Below are 23,010 nucleotides of genomic sequence, written 5' to 3'. Positions count from 1 at the left end.
GTGGGGCAGAGAGAGGGGTCTATGGGTCACAGATTGGATCTATGGGTCAGAGAGGGGTCTGTGGGGCAGAGGGAGGGATCTATGGGGCAGAAGAGGGATCTGTGGGGCAGAGGGAGGGATCTATGGGGCAGAAGAGGAGTCTATGGGTCCGGGTGGGTCTCTATGGGTCCGGGGGGTGGATCTATAGGGCAGAGGGCACCCCCTGACCCCCTCGTTCCCCCCCCGTCCCCCCCCCCCGCAGTGTACGACGTGCTGACGGGGCGGGTGCTGCGGCGGCTCAGCCGGCACCGCGGCTGCGTGCGCGACGTCTGCTGGGGACCCCAGCCCTGGCGCCTCGCCAGCGCCTCGGTGCGCACCTGGGGGGACGCCATGGGGCAGCTATGGGGCAGCCAGGGGGCCCCGTCAGCTTCCGGTGCTTTCCGTTGGGTTCTATAGGTCCCCATTGGGTTCTATAGGTCCCCATTGGGTTCTATAGGTCCCCATTGGGTTGTATTGGGTCCCCATTGGGTTCTATGGGTCTTTATTGGGTCCCCATTGGGTTCTATAGGGTTCTATGGGTCCCCGTTGGGTTCTATGGGGTTCCTATTGGGGTCTCTATGGGGTCCCCATTGGGTTCTATGGGTCCCCATTGAGTCCCCATTAGGTTCTATTGGTTCTTATTGGGTTCTATGGGTCCCCATTGGTTTCTATTGGGTCCCCATTGGTTTCTATTGGGTCCCCATTGGTTTCTATTGGGTCCCCATTGGCTTCTATGGGTCCCCATTGGTTTCTATGGGGTCCCCATTGGTTTCTATGGGGTCCCCATTGGTTTCTATGGGTCCCCATTGGGTTCTATAGGGTCCCCATTGGGCTCTATAGGGTCCCCATTGGTTTCTGTGGGTCCCCATTGGGTTCTATAGTGTTCTATGGGTCCCCGTTGGGTTCTATGGGGTTCCTATTGGGGTCTCTATGGGGTCCCCATTGGGTTCTATGGGTCCCCATTGGGTTCTATGGGTCCCCATTGAGTCCCCATTGGGTTCTATGGGTTCCCCATTAGGTTCTATTGGTTCTTATTGGGTTCTATGGGTCCCCATTGGTTTCTATTGGGTCCCCATTGGTTTCTATTGGGTCCCCATTGGTTTCTATGGGTCCCCATTGGTTTCTATGGGTCCCCATTGGGCTGTATAGGGTCCCCATTGGTTTCTGTGGGTCCCCATTGGGTTCTATGGGGTCCCCATTGGGTTCTATGGGGTCCCCATTGGGCTCTATAGGGTCCCCATTGGGTTCTGTGGGTCCCCATTGTGCTCTATAGTGTCCTCATTGGGCTCTATAGGGTCCCCATTGGGGTCTCTATGGGTCCCCATTGGGTTCTATGGGTCCCTATTGGGGTCCCCATTGGGTTCTGTGGGGTCCCCATTGGGTTCTGTGGGTCCCCATTGGGTTCTATGGGGGCCCCATTGGGTTCTATGGGTCCCTATTAGGGTCGCCATTGGGTTCTATGGGGGCCCCATTGGGTTATATTGGGTCCCTATTGGGTTCTATGGGTCCCTATTGGGGTCCCCATTGGGTTCTATGGGTCCCTATTGAGTTCTATGGGTCCCCATTGGGTTCTATTGGGTTCTATGGGTCCCTATGGGGCAGGGGGAGGATCTATGGGGCAGGGCTGGGATGTGTGGGGCAGGCCCTCTGGCTCTGCCCACAGTGGGACGGCACCGTGCGCCTCTGGGGCTACCGCAGCCCCCAAGCAGAAGAGGACGAGGAGGAGGAGGAGGAGGAGGAAGGCGCCCCCCAATAAAGGCCTCTGCCCCACAAGTGGCTCCCGGGCTCTTAATTGGGGGGCAGATGGCGGCCTGCGAGCCCCCTGCCCCATAGATCCCTCCCTCTGCCCCATAGATCCCTCCCTCTGCCCCATAGATCCCTCCCCAGCCCCATAGATCCCCACACAGACCACAACCGCGGAGAAGCTTTGAGATCTTGACGCTCGCCCCACACTTATGGGGCTGGGCGGGGGGGTGGGGGGTGGCTGGTTATGGGGCAGCGCCGTGGGGCAGGGCCGTCGCCTCAGGAGGAGTCGGCATCTGGGGGGAGAAAGGGGGTGGTGTGCCCCATAGATCCCTCTCTGTGCCCCATAGATCCCTCCCTCTGCCCCATAGATCCCTCCCTCTGCCCCATAGACCCCTCCCTGCCCCGTAGACCCCTCCCTGCCCCATAGATCCCCCCCCACACCCACCCTGCCCCCCGGCGGGTGCCATCTTGGCTCGGCAGGTGACGAAGGCATCGAAGACGAAGGCGAGAAGGAGGCTGAAGGTCTAAGAAGGGGGGGGGCGGTCACTTAGGGGGCATCCGTGGGGCTGGGGATCTATGGGGCAGGGGGGGTCTGTGGGGCGGGGGGGGGGCCACTCACGAAATCTTTGCAATTTGTTAATTAGCACTAGAAAGGGGTAATTGTTGCCATTTCGGTTCTTAAGTTGTCACTGGAAAACAGGATTAGAGGAGGAAGGATTTCTCTAAGCCTCGGGAGAAAAGCTATTGCCGTGGAATATTGATGCAAGAAGAAATTCTTATATTCTGTGCTCTTCAGTGTACTTAGGAAAATAGTTCACTGCCAGTCATGATTTACTGTTATGATATTTCTCTTCTGTAATTCATAGGAACAATCAGAGAAGGCTGAGTTCTATTGAAGCCAACCTTTTTCTGCTCCACCTCTCTGGTGATTCTCCTACTCTGTTCCCGCTTGGCAGCTGACAGCAGCGAAGCTCTCCTGGCTCCAAGTGCCCACTGTCTGCCCCTGCTCTCCTGAACTCCTGCTATAAAATCTTCCCTGGTGAAAATATCCCAGCAGAGGTGTGCTGCTTTCTGCACTTGGCGTAGGTGCCTGGAGAAGGAGGCTATTCACTTCAGCTAATGCTGGCTGGTGTTTTCTTAATCTGCCTTTTCTTCTTCTACAGACAATTTTCTTAGGTCTGTGTTTGTTAAGAAGAGGTAAGATATCTTCTTTAGGACTAAGTTGTCTTTGAAGTTCCTTTATGAAGTTAGCCTTGTACGTCATAACAGGTACTGGGCTTTATTCAATGGAACTACAAAATGCTTAGACAAGCAAATGATGTAAGGAATAGTGGAACTGTGTGTTGTTTGGAAAGAGCTGTGCAAACTGCTGCCCAATGTAGATTGATGTGCTGAAGATTTATTTCTCAAAATTCAACATTTTTTAGAACACCTCAGTATTATCTTGGATAAATGCAAGATGTTAAATCAAACATGGCTCTTACGAGGGGGAGCAAATGGAACTAAAACAGTGGCAGCGACGAGATGTTCTCACAGTGATTACTTGGGTCCTCGGGGGAAACCATGAAATGGGAAATAAATCACATTCTGGCCCCCATCAGCGTGCTATGTATCGCTTTTCTTAAGCAGGTCTTGGGGTAAAGAGCATACTAAAGCCTGAAAGGTTCTTGTGTGGGCAGAGAAAGAAAAGCATCACCGTCAGGATGTCAGCAGAGAGGGAGTGAAAGAATGGGAAAGAGAATAATTTGTTTTACCAGCTCCGGGATGGAGGTGTTCTAAAAATGACTAAAAGAACAGGGTAAGATGTATGTAGATAGAATCCATCCCTAGAGACTTCTTATTGTTTCTCTGCTCCAATCTTCATGTTAATACCTTTGGGTGAAAGAACTAATAATTATTTGCGTTGTAGAGGAGTGGTTTTCAAGGCTCGTTTTAATAGGAATTGTCATGGCGTTGTGAAAGAGCAAGAGTTAAAGGTGTTGTGTTAACAGGACTGGGAAGCAGACGAATAGTCCCGAGAGCTCTTCTGGGAGTGGGGGATTTCATCCAGGAGGAGAAGGCGGCTGCATAATCCTTTCCCCGAAGAGGTGAGTGCTAGAGGATGTAGGAGGAGTCTGAAGATGAGCTCATATTGCAACTTCTGACACCTACTGATTGTTTTAATTCAAGCATTCCAGAAAATCTGTTAAAAATTCATGCAGTTCGTTTTACTTTTCTAGTTTGGAATAATTGCAGTAGACTAGCAGGCTCCCATTTGGTTATAAGCTCTCCTAGATTTCCCCAATATAAACTACTTCATATTGTTCCCCTGGGAATTTAATTGCATTAAGAAATGATTGGCCCTGATAGACTTCTATGGTCTGTGATAATTATAATGGAATAAGATATCCATATAAAAGCATAAAATGATGCTGAAGCACATGCGTTTTGATCATTAATTAGTGAACTATCAAAGGCATTGCAGATGGAACTGGTTTTTTGCTTTTTAGAACAGAGCCTGACCACTGCAGCCTCAACTGTGTAGTAAGCTTATTTTTAGTCCTTCTTGCTTTAGTGAATACATCTGAACGTGTATTTATGTACATATTCAACTCTGCTGTGAACTTTGTAATGCTTTAAACCTTCCTGCGGAGAAGTCTGAGAGGTAGGTTTCCTTCTGGAAGAGGCCAGTGAGGCTGCTCCGTTGGTCCAGAAAGCTCTTTCTGTAGCAGTTTACTGTTTTCTTAGGGTGATACCAAATCTCCCCGTACTGGTTAATGGAGCAGCTGGGACCTGCTAACGAGCTGGTTCATAAGGAAACAGCTTACTCGTATAAAAGCAGCAAAGCTAAAAGCCGTTTGAAATCTGTGGTTCAGGAGTACTAGGGTTTTTATTCTCCTGTCCCCCAAAATCACTCTGTGTTCTGCCCATCTGGATTACTGTCAGGGGGGTTGGATTAATTAGATGAACAGATGTCAGTGTTTTATCCATTGCCTGGCATCCTGTCATCTTCAAAAGTATCCACAGCTTCCAGTTGGGACCTCCAGGGCGCTGGAAGGATTTCCTCAGAGAAAGGCTAGGAGCTGGCTCCAGTATTTCAAAATCCACGTTACGGCAATCATGGCATTTTACTTCTGATTCTGTTGCATTGGGTACAAACTGAGGGAAAAACACGATTGCTTAAAAAGTGTGAGTGGAAAGGGGTGATTTGGATCTAAATATCTCATAGCATGTATTTCTACTTGTGTTTGTGTATTTGACAGCAGGTATGCATACACATGTATTTTTTCCCTTTTCTTAAATAATGTATGCTTTTTTATAATCAGATGTGCCTTAAAATATGACGCAAAAAGGGATGTTTGTCTTGGCTTATCTTTTCTGCCACACAGACATTCCTGAGCTTGAGCATGCGGGTGGTTAGAGGGTATTTTGATACGGTCTGCTTTCAGTAACGTCCTGTCAGGACTTGGGACTCATCTGCTCCTCTGATGGAACACTTAGGGCAGCAGCATCTTCTGTCGATATTTAGTAGCTGCAGGATTTCAGGTGCCATCACGATGAACCTGAATGTGACCTGAACTGCACTGAAAGCAGGTTGAGGCAGGAATGGCTTTTTATCTTCTTGAACCATGTTCGAGGTTGTGATCGTTCAAACTAAACATGGATCTATGCTAGCAAAGTCTTCCTCAGGGTGGATGTTCCCAGCTGTTTGGACATGTGCAGAAGGTGGTTTTATGCCTTGTGCTGAAGCTTGCGAAAAGAATGTAAAGGTGCACGTCTCTTAAGATTTCAATGGCATTTAGCTGTCAGAACTATGTAACAAGTGCAAATTAAGAAGAACGTAAGTGCAGCATCTGCCAAAAAGGCAGTAAAGATCTACCTGTGTTGTACGGCTGGCCTGTCAATAACTTTAGGACATGACCAGATGTTTGAACATTTCAATCTGGAACAGATGTTCTGTTTCCAGGTATTCTTTTTGTGGGCTTTTGTTTGGTTTTTGTTTGTTTGTTTGTTTGTGCTTGGGGTTGTTTTTTCTGTTATTTTAGCCTTGTAGATATTGACAAAAAGCAAACAGACAAACGAGCCCTAAACTCTGCCCCTACCCCGACACATGCTTGTTCCCACCCTAGGACCGTGGGTTAGCACTCTGCCTGCTGGGGGACTTGCAGCGCTTGGGCTCCTGTTCGTGTACTGACACAGCTCTATGGCCAGGACTACAGGACTCTCTTCTGATTATCCTTAGAGCGTTACTGGTTTTGCTCCAAGGAATCTAACTTAGCTGGAAAAGGACAAAACTGAATTAAAAAACAAAATGAGTAGAAAATTGCTTTTTGTGTTGTAACGCTTTATTGCCCTGGTTCTAGGCTTTTTGGCTCTGATTTGGGAGGTAGGGTTGTAGAGAAGAAGTTGAATGCCATGTCCTGCTGTCCAGCAACCACATATGTTTAAGGTGCTAGTTTGAGAAAAACCAAAAGAGTTCAATAGCGTCATGGGATTCTGCCACCTTTCCATCAGATCTCTGTATCTCGGTCTGGCCCGAAGCACAGATCTTAATCGGACAATATTTTATTTTCACTCCCCTGCACGTGCAGTCATTTGGAATGATGCCTGGCAGAATCTGCCTCCAGATGGGATGGAGACGTTTCTTTCTTCCCATACCCACCTAGAGATGCTCTGCTTACTTCTGTTTTGTAATTCTTGTCACAAGGCTCCAAAATTTTTCTAGTCTTAACACCTGCAAGTCTGAATGAGGTAACGTGATAACGTTATCCAAGTGCAAACTCCAATTCTGTTCTTCTGGACCTTGCAGTCCAGAATGTGAATTTATGATGTGAGGGGAGATTCTTTCAATGTGGCAATTAATGTCTTTGTCAATCCCTTTCTTTTACAGTAGTACCCTTACTACTCCTCCAAAATGTATTTTGTGTGAATTGGATTCAGTTATGTAGTTTTATGGGGGTTGGTGAGTTTTTATTGTTTGGGGTTATTTTGTTTGGTTTTATGCAGGGGTTTTTCGTGTGTTTGGTTTTGGTTTTTTTTTTTCTAGTATTAGCTGTGTGCCTATCATTCTTCCCTGAAGTGAAACCCACTTGCATCTCAAAGCCCTTCATCTTGATTTACACTGTGTGGAAACTTAAGCTATTTGGTCTTAGATTGATCCGACACTGCTCACGGCTTTGCCGTTCTTCCTTTCAGCAGCCTGTGCTCACAGTCTCTGTGAGACGAGCAGGTTGATTTACTGCTGGAGAACACTTGGGTTGCAAACTTTGGCATACCTGCTTGTATTGTTTATTCTTGCACGACTATTACGGAGCATTGTGCTTTAACAAAATATGTTTCCTCTAGAATGTGGAGCATTTAAGAGTGTCCAGAGTAATTGGAAACTTAATTGTAAGTAATTGAATGTGGGTAATTAACTATGGACTGTAAAGTGGAAAAAAGAAAGAGGAAATGCCTACTAAAAGCCATTAGTATAGTTCTGCAATAACCTCTGTCCAGTTCTTATAGAACCGATTGTGCACGCATTTAGAAATGGTACTTGTCACGTGAATTAATTATGCTACACTGCTTTTATTTCGATGAACAATAAGTTAAGCTTTATTTAAGAGTAAGAAATTTTGAAACTGCTGTTGTCACAATGCGGAAGACGGAGTGGCAGTATCTTTTGTGTTTGACGGGTAACGAATTAACGCAGAACTAAAAGATCTAATTGTCTTTGTTTGAATTTGCATGAAGAGCAGTCTTTGTTGCATTTTCCTGCAGAATGTCTTCCTTGCTGGAGTGTGTCTGGGGTGTTGCCGCATGTGGATAACAAGGCAAAACCTGGAGAAAGCAATCGCTGAGTATGCAGCCCTTGTAAGCCCAGGGCTCGGGAAGCGGAGGGTATAGGGACCCGTCTGGACACGCCAGAGCCTCCTCCAGCAGGAAGGGATCGTTCAGAGCCTCATTGCACTGACACGCGCTGTCAGGCCTTGTAGGAGCTGCTGAGCCACAGGGATGGTGCAGAGTCTCTGCTGCCACCAGTTGTGGTCCCAGCTGAGCCCCCAGCACAGCCGCATCCCCAGCGGTGCCGTTTCTGGCCAGAGCCGTTCTGGCAGACGTTGGCACCCGACCGGCAGGAGCTGTGGGTGCTCAGCCCTTGCTGCAGGTCAGCGGAGGGGAGAGCAGCCCTGGGCCGCCGAGAGGACGCGCAGGCAGCTTGAGGGTACTGAGTCTGGCAGGGTTGGCCAGAGCTGGCCAGGATCGGAGCAGCCCCAGCTTCACCAACGGGTCCAGCCCCTCTTCTCCTTGGTGGCTGAGAACTCTGGGTGACACCTCAGGGTCAGGGACAGATGGAAGCTGGACACCCAGCTTGAGGCCGCACAGCTGCCTTGAGGGCAGCGACCATGAAGGGCTGTGGATTTGGTCTCAGGTGGCTTTTCTCTCTGTTCCTGGATGTGTTTTACACCTGGATGTGCGGTGTCATGATCTGGGTGCGGAGGAACAGAGCCAGGTGAGTCACTGATTGCCCCCATGGCTTCCTGCAAGGGCTGCTCGTAGCCACAAAGCATTTCTGCTCAGGCTGCTGGGAAATGGCAAATGAGGTCTTGGCCAAAATGCACTGATAAGGTTTTGGTTATTCTCAGGTGCTTAAATTTGCATCTGAACTCCTGGGCCTTCTTTATAGGAGCCCCCTCTGACCAGAGCCGAGGTCGGCTCAAGCAGATCCTGCCTGGACATGCTCCTATCACGTTGTTCCTAAGGGGCAATCAAGGTGGGGGTGTCATTTCCCTCCCCACCAGATCTCCATCATCAGAAGCTGGGAACAAAATGTGCTGTAAGGGCACATCCTGCAAGCAAAGCACAGGTCAGTGTTAATTGGTTTGAAGAGCATCCCCAAGAGTGGAGTTTGGGGACGTCCTGGGACCTGAGGTGTTAATAGTGTAATTACAGAGCTGTGCTTGGCCAGGGGGATTCCCATTCCCTGGATGGCTGCTGGGAGAAAGCTTTTCATCATGTTTCCACTAGTAAAACTCGGTATCTTGGGTTTACAGAAGGTCTCCCTAAAGGCACTGGTGGGGTAAATGTCTGGTGGAGGAAAGGAGCAATGTTTAACAGGGCTGACTTTAAGTTTACAGGAATACCAGGTAGTTAGAAGGTGGTGGCTGAAGCCATTAGAAAATTTCCTGTATTCCTTTTGTATGCGGCATTGATACTGTCAGGTCTTTCTGAGGTCTGGGTGTTAACAGGAGATTAGAGGAATAGAAAGTGTCTTTGGTCAAACTCTGACCCACTGGAAAAAGTCAGAACAGCGAGGCTCCCGCTCAGTGCAGAACTGAAACTGTTGAGCAGAGGGCAGTTATCTGAAGAGTTGGGCAACCAAGAATTTCATCTGTACTGGCCATGGATAATGAAATGACGATGAGGCATCGCCTCTTGGTTGTGAAGCCAGATCTAAGTTCAATTCTAGGATTTGGGGAGTTGAGGGAGGGAATTTTGCTTTCGTGTAGCTTATATCAAAATTGATTTGTCCTCCGAGTTTCCAGAAGGTGTTTGTAACCCTGAAACCAAACCTGTACCATATTCCAAAAGTCAGGTTTTGGAATCTTGAGCTCATGGTGGCAGGGCAGAGCAGCCTGGCCTGTATCTGTGCTGGGGTGCTAGTTTTCTACAGGGATGAGCGCGAGGAAGGTGACTGAGGGGTGCTGAGTGGTCCCACTGCAGGCTCAGTGTATTGTCTTGCATGTGCTGAGGGACCAAAGGAGGCTGGTGGATTTCTCAGGTTTAGAAAAGGAAGGGGAAAAGGCAAAAAAGAAGCACGCATCTCAATGGTGATGTTGTCAGTCACGCTTGTTGAAACTGCCCTGGTGAAATCCTTTGTGTGCATCGGTGTGGTGTTTGCTGTCTGTCTTTTGGGAGCATCTTCATCCAGTACAGGAGGAATTTTTTGTTTTATCTTAACTTTAATTTCCTCTCAGCCTCTTCCACCTCCTTAGAACCAAACCACCATGGGAAGAGAGGCCATAGAGTATGACCTGGAGCTGGCCCTTTAGAGGGCTGTAAAAGGCAGCGGGCTCAGGCTGGGGTGTTGACCTCAGCACAGCCAGTTGCACCTTAAATAGATCAGATGAAAATGTTCGTCGCTGGAGGATGAGCAGTGTTTCCTCGTGAATGAGGATGGTTGTTAGTCTGTGCTTGTTTCTCAGCTTGAACTCTCTAGACTGGTGGCGGAGGAATTGGAACCACTTGTGCGTTGAGTTTTGGGAGATGGAGACGGGCATGGCGAGTGTCTGAAATGCAAACTTGAGGTGTGAGGTAGGCTCTGTGGAGCCTCCTGCGATGCCTGTTGGGTGTTGTTGGGTTCTGTGCCCGCCCCCCGAGTACCAGTGCCCGTTACGTAACGGCGTTGCCGTGCTACCCCGAGGTAGCACACGAGGAGAGTGACAGTTGGAGACAGTCTGACAGTTAGAGACAGTCTCAGCTGGTGTGCTCGTGACAGCCAGGCTGGTTTTGGTGCGTCTGCGAGGTTCGGTGCCAGTTGAAGCCATGGCTCGTAGGCGCACCAAGTTTGGCTGCATGTACCCGTGGTGCATCTGTAAGCAGCGCCGCCATGGGCCGACCAAACAAGTGCGGCCAGATGCTCTGAGAGCTCGTACCCCGAGAGCTCGTACCCCGAGAGCTCGTACCCCGAGAGCTCGTCGCCTGATGATTTTCTGGGTCAAGGTACTGGTACCATGATAGCGCAGGCAGCGTAACTCCAGTCGAGCCGTTTGAAGAGGTGGCAGAGGTTTAGTCTAGGGGAGGGCTGAGAGGTGGGAGGTTGAACCTTGTGCCCCTGGAGATAGTGTGGATGCGATGTGGTAGTGGTGCTGGATGTTGGGACTGCCAGGATCTGACCCAGCCTGAGCTCTTGGTAGCTCCAGAGGATGTGGAAGGTACTAGAAACAGCAAAGGTCAGCACAGCGTCTCCACTTTGAGGATTGCTTTTTGGAAGCATTAATGTTTTGTTGAGAACGCCTCTTGCAGTCAAGACACCGTCTTTTTTGTGTGTCGTTTTCTGTTTGCCACGACTCCTCTGTAGAGGTTCCCTGCCCTCGACATGGTTGGTGTTTCCCAGCGGGTTGAAAGACGCTGGGAAAGCTGCTGATTTGGCACCCGGGTCCTCTTCCTCACCTGCTGTTGGTGTCACCAGCCTGTTCAACTGCTGCTGCTGTAACCGATTTCTAGTTTGTTGATCTTGATAGAAAGGGCGCAGAGGGATCGGGGAAGCGTGGGTGGTTTTATTCTCTGCCATGTTTTCAATGATTTAAATCCAATATGACCATGATCCTAGCTGAATGGTTCCTTTGCAGCAATGATAGGATGAGAGGACATGGCCTCAGGTTGGTCCAAGGGAGGTTTAGATCGGGTATTAGGAAAAACTTCTTTACTGACAGGGGCTGCCCAGGGCAGTGGTGGAGTCTCCATCCCTCGAGGGGTTCAAAGCACATGTGGACACGGCACTCTGGGTTTAGCAGGCACGGCGGTGTTGTGCTGACAGTTGGACTGGATGAACTTGGAGGTCTTTTCCAACCTTAATGATTACGTAACTCCCTGGCTGTGGGGGCTGTTTGAAGACACAAGGGCAGAGCACTCTCTTCTACCAAGACCTCATTTCTTTACTTCAGTGAGGTCTCATCCAGATTCGGCCTCGGGGGTTGAGCGGTTGGTTCCCTGAGTCTGCAGGATGCTGTTAACCAGCATGGCCACTGGTCAGCATCTTCTCCGCTTGCTGACTTCCAGGCCCCTGGGGTTTGGTGCTCGCCATCCTCTGGCCAGGCTGATGATGGGAGGGAAGCAGCTGCCGGATTCACAGGGCTCAGCTTTGCTCGCCTTTGTACCTGCACTCCAACAACAGTTTGCGCTGGCGGGGCCGTGTGGCGCATCACGTGCGCGGTGCTGTTTCTGCCGGGGTCCTTGCCCATCTGTTCCCAGCTCTTTCTGGGTTATCGGGCGCGGGTCCAAGTCCTCGCAGGCAGCCGGGCTCCACGGCCAGAGATTACGAGCAGTAACCTTCCTGGCAGGAGCGGCGTGGCTTTGCTTTTATGCAGATTAGCCGTGTGCTTCTCACTTCAAGGCGTTCCACAGGAAAAGACGTTTCCTGTGTTTGCTTCTTGGTGGGCGGCTCCGATGATGCATCCGTGGCCGAGCCTGCTCTCAAGGCTCCGGAGAGGGATTCCGGCACGCTGCCCCCCGCTTTGCCTTCCACCTCCACCGCTCCGTCACCACAACACAACCACACACGCGCTCGTACTGTTGGTGTCATTCATTCAGGGCCAAGATTGCTTTAAAAAATTCCCTTGGCCCCAGTTCAAACAGGAGTACAGCTGGGATGTGTTAGATTTCAGGCAGTCTGCCCTCAGTTTGAGATGAGTTATAAATAGCAGTGCCGACTTCCTTAACTACCACTCTCTGAGGTAAAATGCAGGTTAGTTACTGTGGGAATCAATTAGGGCTTCTCGAGCTTAAACAGCCAGGAATGCTTTGTATTATTCTTTAATCAGAAAAAAATGGACAACAAATCTGGTCAGGAGAAGATTTCAGGCCCAAGGTGAGAGCTTAGGGCTTTTTTATTATGTATAAATTCTTGGCCTCTCAGTTTCTGGGGCAGTTGTGGCCGATGCCCACAATTGCCAGTAATTAAATGATGCTGATCTGAAACCTGTGAGTTCCGTAAAGGGCTTTTTTCGTTTTCTTTTTCTGACCTGATAAATACAAATAGGTGATAAGATGATCAGGAAAATCGGAATTGCGTTTTTCTTACAGTGGTGGTTGATTCTTGCTTCTAAAGTGGAATTTGCTGCTTCCCTTTACTTATCTTCCTGCTGGGACCAGTAAACCAGTCCCCTCCAACTGAACCAAACTGCTCTTCCAAGAGGCCAAATTTCTCTTCAGCTGGATATGCTCCACTTGGAAGCTTTTTTTCTGTAGGGAAAAGCCCGGTGTTTTGAAGAACAGCTGGTTTTCAGGGTGCTGTTTTGGTTTTGGAGGCCTGACCCCGTACATCACACAGATTTGAGAGCTTTTGAACTTCATGCTGGCTTTGGGGTTGCTGTTAGAGGCTTTTTCTATAGAAATCATGGAATCATAAAATGGTTTGGGTTGGAAGGGACCTTAAAGCCCATCCCGTTCCAACCCCCTGCCATGAGAAATATGTTATTTTCCCGGGAGCTTGGCCATCTCTCCGGAGCGCCGGTGTATGGTTTACAAATGGTACCAAACAACTTTTGCTTTTGGAAGTTTCACTGGTGGTAGGTCTCCGTTTTGCCAGGTTTTAGTACTGAGCAGCGTTAGAAAACAGCGGAGATGGCGAGGTTGGAGAGAGAATAGAAGCAATTTCTGTGAATGCAAGGAGGTGCAAGCAGGGGGTCTGGACTTCAGTGATCAAGGAGCAACACTTGCTCTCAATTATGTCTCTCTGTGGCAAGGCCTTTGCTTTTGAAGTGTAATCGCAGTCATCTACTCCTGCGGTTTCCTCTTGAAAGGATTCCCCATGTATCAGTCCCGAGAAGAATCTCCAGCCTTTTGCAGTCGGGAGTTTGGTATTTCCTTATTTATCCTGAAGTGTTCTCGCAAGCCAACAGGCGTCTCCTCCTCTCGGGTTACCCATCTCCCTTAACGTGGGAGGACAAAGGAGCAGCCTGGCACCTCTGCTTCCCCCAGAGTCTTCACGTGAGCTCTTGGATTGATCCACACTTTGCTGCGGTTCATCTTTGACTGCTCTTTCCTGGAGGCACGCATAGTGTAATTACCTAAAAGGATTGGGATAGTGGATTCAAGAAGGCTTCCTGGTGGTAAGTTCCTTAAGCTGGAGCAGCACTGTGAAGAGGAGAGCAGTGAAAGCCCCGTCAGCAAGAGAGGTGGATGTCTTAGGTAGGAAAAGTTGAAGGAAGAATCGATGTATTGCAGCATTTGCAATGTACACAAAGCACAAACGAGCCTGTTGGTTTGCAGCAAGTCCAGAGCGTGTGTATGAAATAATTCCTTCGTTAGAGGATAATTTCTTCTGTTCATGGAACTTTTATCAGGCTGTGATTTGGAGCGATGCTCTTTGTGTTGGTTTTTAGCATCCTTTGTGTGCTAGGGCCTCGTGGAAGCGCTCAAAGCAGCGCTGTTGGAAAGCATGTGGCGCGCTCCTACGTTGAGCAGTCAAGGTGATGGCTTGGTCACCTCCTGGAAATATGTTTGGGTTTTTTTTTTCTTTTATCTTTATTTTTTATGGCTGTATAAACAGTTCCAGGGGTTTTTGAAGTCTGTTTAGCGGGGGGGTGCAGGAGAAGTTTGACTTGCCAAAAGCTGGGAAGCACTCCTGGTGGCACCACTTTTGCATACCAAAGAGGATAAGGTGGGGAGGGAGATAACGTCAATAATCTCAGGTGATACCCACAAGGCAAGGCTGAGGGACAGTTGTTTGGAAGATGTAAACACAATTTGCATCTACTGGGATATGGAAGCTCCGCATGGGTGCTCCCATTCAGGAGGAAAGTCACTGTAGTTCTGGGATTCAGGCTGCCCCCATCAAAGACGTCTTTTCTTCCTGACCCTTTGAGTGGAAGCTCCTCTTCGGAGCGTGGCACAAAACCCTGTGGGCACATGTTCTGCGCTGTGGGATGTGGCAGGGATCAAGAGCCCCTCCGGGCTCCTTCCTCAGAGGTGCTGCAGCCTCTCTCCACGTTACTCCTCAGCAGCAGCGTCTGTGGTAACTTGAATGTAACTTTCCCAGAACTGGTTTTAGTACTGGTATGGACCAAAATGGAAACGGCCAGCCCAGCTGAGTGTGAGCTGGGTGTCTCCGACCCTCCTCAATGGAGAATCGTACTGTGGTTGTGTGTGAACAGCTTCTGTAGGGCGGCAAACGCTGTTTCCAGGTGTGTCAAGGCTGAAGTGGAGTGGAAGGAGAGGACTTGGACTTGGTTCTTCCTTGATTTGTGCCGTATTTGTGCATATTCACTTAAGGAAACCTGCTTTCATTTGCATGAGTAGCCCCCCTTGCCAAAAGCGAGGTGCTTTTCCCACTCTCTCCATTCCCTCCTGTGCTCCCGCTCCTGTTGCCCCAGCAGTGCCCCGTTAGCTCCCCGTGGTGCCCCTGCTCCCTCCGGTTGGCACGGGGAGGTTTTCCTGGCAGCCGAGGCGCAGCAGCCAGCTGGTCAAACAAATGTTTTCAGGGTCTGTGCGTTGGGACTTCAAGCTGTTCTGGCTTGGCAATTGAGTTGGATTTTCCAAAGTTTCACATACTGCGTGGACTTTTTTCCATCCAGCCCCTCCAGGAGGGTGGATGCTGCGAACACAGCTGAGAAACTGTTGTGGTCTCTGGGATTCTTTAGGGTTTGCAGCAGGAGCTGGCTTTGTGCCATACTTGCCTGTGTAGACCTGCAGTGTCACTCCTCAAGCACCTGAGCTGGGCGAGGGAGGGTGGATCTGTACAAATACCACCCCGGGGCTGGTTGCAGGAAGGAGTGGGGTAAGAGTCCATTGTCATGGAGATCTGCTGGAAGGCATCTAATTGGTGTTAGTTAGGTCATCCCGAGATCAGCAATCTGTGTTCAGTCCCAGATGGAGGTTAAAGACTGTGCCTGGGAGTCATTTAGAGGTCACTATGCCAAAACCAGTCCTTGCTTTAGGTGGAAAACTGCCATTTGGAGGTTTATAGCATTTTCGGGAATTCTGATGGATTCATTTCGTGTCCTGGCTCCAGGCAGTGGTAGTGGGGGTCAGGAGGTCCTTGGAAGTTGCATTCATTCACTCATCCCATCCTGCCTGCTCTAAACCCCAGGGACCTGGCTTTCAAGGCTGACAAATTACTGTTTCCTGGATCTGGAGAAATTTGATTTAGAAATCTTTATTCTACAAAAGGCAGCAGACACAAAGCACATATTAAAAAAGGCAAAAATGGAACTGGAGCCTGGAATGCTGTGGATGTTAGTGGCTCTGCCCAGTGTTACTGCATCAATATGAGTTAATTGAAATGTGTAAGTGTAAATTAACCGCCTGTAGTGTTTTGGGAGACCTTGTTATACGTGAAAGAAGCAGCGTTTCTCGTGAATATTTAAATTTTCAGTCTTACATTTACCTTGTTGTGGAATATCTGGACACTAAACTACTGCCTGCTACGGGGAATGGCCACTCACACCAATAATCCATCTTTCTTAATGATCCTTCCCGGCTTCTTGCGTGTCCTGCGGCCATGGGAGAAATGTCAGCATTAAATGACTTCTCGTTCATGTTTTGTGAAAGGTCTGTAGGTTTAGAAGGGCAGTGGGAATCCTGTAATTCAGCACGTGGCTGTGGGGTTCAGTTCCTGAAACGAGGCAGATGAGCTTCTGCTCTGCACCAACCTGCTGTGAAGCTGTAGGTGCCTTCAAGTATGGAAAGGGGCTTCAGGAAAGCTGGGGAGGGGCTTTTCATCAGGGAGTACAGGGATAGGAGTGAGAGGGAAGGGTTTTAAGCTGATGGGGCTTTGAGCAACCCGATGCAGTGAAAAAGAATTCATAGAATCACAGAATCATTGAATGGTTTGGGTTGGAAGGGACCTCAAAGCTCCTCTAGTTCCAAGCCAAATCATTCGATGATTCTGTGATTCTATAAAGTTCTCTTCTGGGGTTTTGGGAGATTGTGAATGATTCCTGTGTGTAGCTGGATGTACATCACGTGTCACAACTTGCCTTGCAGGCTTCAAGCCCGATGGATCAGATGGGGAAGATGAGGCCTCAGCCATACGGAGGAACCAACCCCTACACACAACAGCAGGGACCTCAGGCGGGGCCACAGCAAGGACACGGCTATCCAGGACAGCCCTACGGGCCACAGACTCCTCAGAGATACCCCATGGGAATGCAAAGCAGGGCACAAAGTACAATGGGCAGCCTCTCATGTGCACAGCAGGTAGAAGACCTGAGCTTCTGTACTCTCTGTTCACAGCAGGGGCGGGTGGGAGAGCAGCAAAGTGCTCCAAGGGACCAGCATCAGCCAGGTTGGAGTTGGCTCCTTGGGTTAAATGACATTTCTTTACAGCACCTCATCTGGATCCAGGGCTAATGGATGTATGAGGACCTGTGGAATCCTTGCTTCCAAAAGCAGCAGAGCAGTGAATCTAACAAGGGAAAAACAAACAGTGAGGGTAGCAAGATACTCTTCCCTCTGTGTTCTGTATAAGACAGAGCTGTACTTTACTGAATAAATCACTTCCAGGTTGGATCCAAGTGGCTCCTGCTGTAGCGTGGGCAGGATTCAAAAGGCTGCCTTGTTTTTTGGAGCAAGCAGCCTTGCCTTTTGATGCCTTTTGACTGTCACTGAAGGGTGGTCAGATAAGGATCACTAAGAACTTAGTTAGGGTGCCTATTGAGGTTCTGTTACTGCCAAGAACAATGGTGGCTTTTGCTGTTATCTAGGAGGTTTCCTTGTGTAGGAGGTGGCATTGCCAGTTAACTGTTGTGCTCCAGTATCTGAATGTTTCACTTCTTGAGCGTAATCTTGTGTGTACATAAGATATCTTCATAACTGATCTAATTCTTCCCTCCTCTTCTGCAGATTCCTCCTTATGGACAGCAGGGCCCCAGTGCGTATGGGCAGCAAAGCCAGACTCCTTACTACAACCAGCAAAGCCCTCATCCGCAGCAGCAGCCTCCATATTCCCAGCAGCCTCCATCCCAGACCCCTCACTCTCAGCCTTCATATCAGCAGCTGCAGCAGCAGCCTCAGTCTCAGCCTCCGCAGCTGCAGACATCGCAGCCTGCCTGCTCCCAGCAGCAGTCCCAGCCGTCCCATCAGCAGTCTCCCACTCCGTATCCCCAGCAGCAACCCGCAGCCCAGCAGCATCCTCAGAGCCAGCCTCCCTCCTCGCAGCAGCAGTCGCAGTCGCCCTACCAGCAGCAGCAGCAAACTCAGCAGACGGCTTCCTCGGTTCTTTCTCAGCAGTCGTCCTCATACCCTCCATGGCAGCCGCAGCAGCAGCAGTCTGCCTACTCCCAGCAGCGCTTCCCCCCTCCTCAGGTAGGGCCGCTCTGCTTTATTTCGAGCCGTAAGGGGTTCTTAAAGAAACTTGGGCAAATCCTTTTCGTTGCACGCTCAAGTCAGTTGAATTACGGGTCAGCAAGCTGCTTGGAAGGATTATGTTAATGACCGTGCTGCCTTCTCTGTTGTGTCTAGATCTCCATCTCCAAGATGTGGTGGTTGTAACAAGTTAAGCCCTGCTGATGCAGCGGTTTTGAGGACTGGTGTGGTGTAAATTTTGCCGGTTGGCAGTACCAGTCTAAAGGATTTTTGTACTGGCGCGGTTGTGGCCTGTGAAAGTTCTCCAAGTGGTCTACAGAAGTGCTTGGATTAGCACAACAGCAGAGCAACAAAGAGATGGTGATGGAAGACTTTGCTCTGAAATGTAAAACTCTGCTGCTTTCTTTCTCCTCCCTAAAGCAAATTCAGGGAATTGAGGAGAAAATAATGAATCGAATTTCTTTGTATATATGTAAATGGCACTTATTTTCAACAAGGCTTAGTACTGGTTTAATAGTTGTTACTGGTTGTGTGAAAACCTAGCTGGGACCTTTCAGCAGATGTTGTAACGCACGATTAAAATGGAGGTTTTAATCGACTTGCCTTGTTTGTACCCTGAAGTGCTCAGAGCTGCTGTAAGACCTTAGAAGATCAAGAAGCTACGTGGACGGTCTCCCAGGAGAGTCCGTGTCTTTCAGGATCTTTAAGAAGGGAAATCCAGAGCATTACCCTTCTGTCACGTTTTAGGGTTCTGCTCCTGACCGTCGCGGTAGCAGTCTGGCGACGCTTATCCTCCTGTCGAACTGTAGGCGTTGCTGGCTTCAACTCTTTGCTGTCTTATTTCCTGTTTTGGGCAAATTCCTCCACAACACAAGAATATACCAGAGAGATTCCAGCAGAGCCTTGATTTTATTCCCATTTGTGGGGTTTTTTTTGGTGTTTCTTGCTGTTTCAGGAGTTATCTCAAGACTCGTTTGGGTCCCAGGCGTCGTCTGCTCCCTCAGTGGCTTCCAGTAAAGGGCAAGAAGATATGAACTTGACTCTTCAGTCCAGGCCTTCTAGCCTGCCGGTGAGTGGGGAGCTGATCTAGAAGTGAACGGGGCGAGGGCAATCAGAAGCACAGCAGGATAAATTAGCCTCAGGGTGGTGATGATGGAGCCTCAAGGGGGTGATGATGGAGCCTCAAGGGGGTGATGATGGAGCCTCAAGGGGGTGATGATGGAGGCCTCAGGGTGATGATGATGGAGCCTCAAGGGGATGATGATGGAGGCCTCAAGGTGATGATGATGGAGCCTCAAGGTGATGATGATGGAGCCTCAAGGTGGTGATGATGGTTTGGGGGCATCCAGAAGGTTCCTTAAGGTGGGGTTGATGAACCAAGGAGGGTCTCCAAGACCCCCCGAGCCGCCCCTTCTACCTCATTGGCCTCCGTTGACTCAAAGGCTCATTTGGGGGCGTCTGTGGAGACCTGGACGTCCCCCCAGAGCCCTGAGAAAGGCGTCTGTCTCCTTCTTCTGTCCCCCAGCCCTTCACACCCTTCAGGCTGATCAAGTACAATGTGGAGGAGGACGAGCCCCAGCGGGACCAGCGAGGTCTCTGCATCAAAGTCCAGCCCGGTAAGAAGAGTTTCCAAGGGTGTTTTGGGGAAGGCGGGGCGTTGAGATCCATCAAAAACATCTCCTGGTCCTCAAAACCCTGGTGAGAAAACCCTTAAAGAAAGAAACAGGAACATAAACCATGGTGGAAGCCACCAGAGATCCCTCAATGACAGAATCAGGAACGTGATTCATGGTGGAAGCCACCAGAGATCGCTCAAAGAACCAGGAAAATCATCCCTGGTGGGCATGGAGAGGACCTTCCCCACCACGGAAGGAGGTTTCTGACGAGCTTCCATCCTTCTTTCCCAGGGGAGACGGGGCTGCTGGTCGTCAAGATCACCCAGAACACCCCGTTCCACGGCTACGCGAGGGACTCTGAGAAGACCGAGAAGAAGATCTTGAGGGACGTCTTGGTCCGGGGTGACTCCTACTTCAACAGCGGCGACCTCCTCTGGATCGACCACGAAAGGTTCATCTACTTCCAGGACTGCGTGGGGGACACTTTCCGGTGAGTTGGTGGCTCTCACGAGACCTTCCTCTGAGCCAAATCCCACCCTCACGGCTTCACCTCGTGTCTTCTCCAGGTGGAAAGGGGAGAACATGGCCACGACCGAGGTGGAAGCTGCTCTGGCCATGGTCGACTTCATCCAGGAGGTCAACGTCTACGGGGTGGCCGTGCCAGGTGAGTCAATCGCATCAAAAGAAGAACCTGCTCATGTTTTATCCACATAAGGAGCCACCACGGAGGCTTGAGATGCTCCTAGTGGCCACCAAGAAGCCTTGAGATGGTCCCAGTGGCCACTGAGAAGCCTTGAGATGGTCCCAGTGGCCACCGAGAAGCCTTGAGATGGTCCCAGTGGCCACCGAGAAGCCTTGAGATGGTCCCAGTGGCCACCGAGAAGCCTTGAGATGGTCCCAGTGGCCACCGAGAAGCCTTGAGATGCTCCCAGTGGCCACCGAGAAGCCTTGAGATGGTCCCAGTGGCCACCGAGAAGCCTTGAGATGCTCCCAGTGGCCACCGAGAAGCCTTGAGATGCTCCCAGTGGCCACCGAGAAGCCTTGAGATGCTCCCAGTGGCCACCGAGAAGCCTTGAGATGCTCCCAGTGGCCACCAAGAAGCCTTGAGATGCTCCCAGTGGCCACCAAGAAGCCTTGAGATGCTCCCAGTGGCTTTCAGGAAGAGTAAAACTGGGGTTGGTTGTAGAAAAGGAGCAGCTGGTGGGGTTCTAGGCAACCACCAGGTCTTGGTGATGGTCCATGTGGCCACGAGGAAGAGCAAAAAGAGCCTCAGATGCCCAAAAGAAGCACCTGGTGCTGTTTGGGACTCACTGGGAGGTCCCATCGTGGTCCAAGTGGCCACCAAGGAGGCCAAAATGGTCAACGCAGTCATCCAAGATGGTTTTGGGTCCACCTGGTGCCTTCATCAAGGTCCATGTGGCCTCCAGAAAGAGTAAAACTGGGACTGGTTGGAGAAAAGGAGCAGCTGGTGGGGTTCTGGGCAACCACCAGGTCTTGGTGATGGTCCCTGTGGCCACCAGGACGAGTAGAAGTGGATCGTGGTGGCCCCCAGCCCCCTGTGGCCTCCTTGCAGGGTGTGAGGGCAAGTGCGGGATGGCCGCCATCTGCCTGAGGCCCGGGACAACCTTCCAGGGTGAGAAGCTCTTTGCCTTCACCCAGGAGATGCTGCCCGGCTACGCCGCCCCTCGCTTCATCCGCATCCAGGTTGGTGGCCCTGGGTTCTCCTGGGGTTTGTGGGCTTCCTCGTCCAAAGGATCCTTGGGATGAAGCTCCCAAGGCCGAGGAGCTTTGTCCATCATGGAAATGTTGAGGTTGGAAGATGTTGAAGGTCATAAGTCCAACCCTAAACCCAAAACTCTCGACCCCACCACATCTCCAGGGCTTTCAGAAGGGATCAAGGTTCCACCACGGCCCCAGAAATCCTCTTCCAGGTCCTTGATGACCCTTTCAGTGAAGGAAGCATCCCCAGAACCCAATTTAAACCTCTCCCAGCTCAACTTGAGGAATTCATGGATCCATGTCCCTCAGCAGAACCTCAGCCCATGGATCCATGTCCCTCAGCAGAACCTCAGCCCTTGGATCCATGTCCCCCAGCAGAACCTCAGCCCTTGGATCCATGTCCCTCAGCAGAACCTCAGCCCATGGATCCATGTCCCTCAGCAGAACCTCAGCCCTTAGATCCATGGATCCTCCTCCATCCATCCCCATGTTCTCCCCATCCCCATCTCCCCAGGACGCCCTGGAGATCACCGGGACCTTCAAGCAGCTCAAGGCCAAGCTGGTCCGTGAAGGTTTCGACCCCAAGGCCATCTCCGACCCCTTGTTCTTCCGCCACGACTCCCAGAAGTCCTACGTCCCCCTGGACTCCGACCTCCACCAGGCCATCCTGGACATGAAGTTCAACCTCTAGAAGATAAAGTCAGAATCTCCACCTCAGAGTGACCCCAAGGACAATTTGGGGCCAAACCAGGTGGTTTTGGTTCCTCCAGGGAGGGTTTGGAGCTTCTCATAGGAGGTGGGAAGTTCTCCACCCCCTCTGGGGCCTCCAGGCTGGAGGTTACAGGCTTCGTCTCAATGCTCCAAGTCCTCTTCTCATCCTACCAGGAGCTCCTTGAGTGGCTTCAGCTCCTTGAGAAGCAGCGAATCCCGTTTATTCCCTGCCCTGACCCCATTTTCATGGAATCAACATGGTCTGTGTCCAACATGGGGGGTTCTCCAGGTCCTCCTGGATCTCCATGATCAACGTCCAATGTGAGGCCAAAAAGTGACTCCTCCTGCCCCATATGTGACTCCCCAGAATTGTAGAATCATGGAACCACCAGGTTGGAAGAGACCCACCGGATCATCGAGTCCAACCATTCCCATCAATCACTAACCCGTGTCCCTCAGCACCTCGTCCACCCGTCCCTCAAACCCCTCCAGGGCAGGGGACTCAACCCCCTCCCTGTTCCAGCGCCGAGTGACCCTTTCCGTGAAAGATTTTGTCCTGCTGTCCAGCCTGACCCTCCCCTGGTGGAGCTTGAGGCCATTCCCTGTCGTCCTGTCCCCTGTCCCTTGGGAGAAGAGCCCAGCTCCCTCCTCTCCACAATCTCCTTTCAGGGAGTTGGAGAGAGCAATGAGGTCTCCCCTCAGCCTCCTCCAGGCTAATCAACTCCAGTTCCTCCTCATAAAACTTGTTCTCCAGCCCCCTCCCCAGCTTCGTTGCTCTTCTCTGGACTCGTTCCAGAGCCTCAACATCCTTCTCGTGGCGAGGGGCCCAGAACTGACCCCAGGATTCGAGGAGCGGTCTCACCAGGGCTGAGTCCAGAGGGAGAAGAACCTCCCTGGCCCTGCTGGCCGTGCCGTGTCTGATCCAAGCCAAGATGCCCTTGGCCTTCTTGGCCACCTGGGCACACGGGCAGCCATGAGGCCCAGCTGCTTGCTTTGCTAACAGTTTGTAGGTTCTCCTTGTGCAGTGGAAGATGCTCAATGTCAGTAATGGAGCTCGACAGCAGGTAGGCGAATTTTCTGGTGTTTTGCCTACATCCCGTGTTGAATAGAAGGGAGGATTACAAACCCCTCGAATTTCAGTCCTCTGAAGGATGGTTTCGTGTGTGAGATGAAGCCGTCTGAGTGTCTCTCAGTGCAGTAAAACCATCTGTAA

The 23,010-nt window shown here is 50.6% G+C and overlaps 3 protein-coding genes across 3 annotated transcripts in view; 2 read left to right on the top strand and 1 right to left on the bottom strand.

Annotated features, from left to right (window-relative positions):
* LOC138733954 (AT-rich interactive domain-containing protein 1A-like) overlaps nt 1–23,010 on the bottom strand; it is a 777,561-nt gene that overhangs the window by 50,170 nt on the left and 704,381 nt on the right. The gene's annotated exons all lie outside the window — the stretch shown is intronic.
* Nucleotides 17,350–23,010, top strand: part of LOC138733960 (AT-rich interactive domain-containing protein 1A-like) — a 505,727-nt gene continuing 500,066 nt past the window's right edge. Inside the window, 2 exon segments of the mRNA XM_069881483.1 lie at nt 17,350–17,751; nt 18,707–18,820. Of these exon segments, the coding sequence (XP_069737584.1) occupies nt 18,782–18,820 (39 nt within the window). The 5' untranslated portion in view covers nt 17,350–17,751; nt 18,707–18,781.
* LOC138733949 (long-chain fatty acid transport protein 2-like) lies at nt 18,945–21,777 on the top strand. Its single transcript, XM_069881471.1, has 6 exons — nt 18,945–19,028; nt 19,277–19,367; nt 19,659–19,857; nt 19,934–20,031; nt 20,941–21,071; nt 21,601–21,777. The coding sequence occupies exons 1-6, from the start codon at nt 18,945–18,947 to the stop codon at nt 21,775–21,777; spliced, it is 780 nt and encodes a 259-aa protein (XP_069737572.1).

Source organism: Phaenicophaeus curvirostris, unplaced genomic scaffold (assembly GCF_032191515.1).
Source record: "Phaenicophaeus curvirostris isolate KB17595 unplaced genomic scaffold, BPBGC_Pcur_1.0 scaffold_50, whole genome shotgun sequence".
NCBI classification, from domain to species: domain Eukaryota; kingdom Metazoa; phylum Chordata; class Aves; order Cuculiformes; family Cuculidae; genus Phaenicophaeus; species Phaenicophaeus curvirostris.
The sequence above is the reverse complement of the archived record's forward strand: the minus strand, read 5'-3'. Positions and strand labels throughout refer to the sequence as shown.

Excerpts from the sequence above, each read along its gene's own strand:
- LOC138733949 (XM_069881471.1), top strand. The coding sequence starts at position 18,945 with ATGATGGAGCCTCAAGGGGGTGATGATGGAGGCCTCAGGGTGATGATG. Across the intron at positions 19,858-19,933 it reads TGCGTGGGGGACACTTTCCG|GTGGAAAGGGGAGAACATGG; the intron begins GTGAGTTGGTGG and ends TGTCTTCTCCAG. Across the intron at positions 21,072-21,600 it reads CTCGCTTCATCCGCATCCAG|GACGCCCTGGAGATCACCGG; the intron begins GTTGGTGGCCCT and ends CCATCTCCCCAG.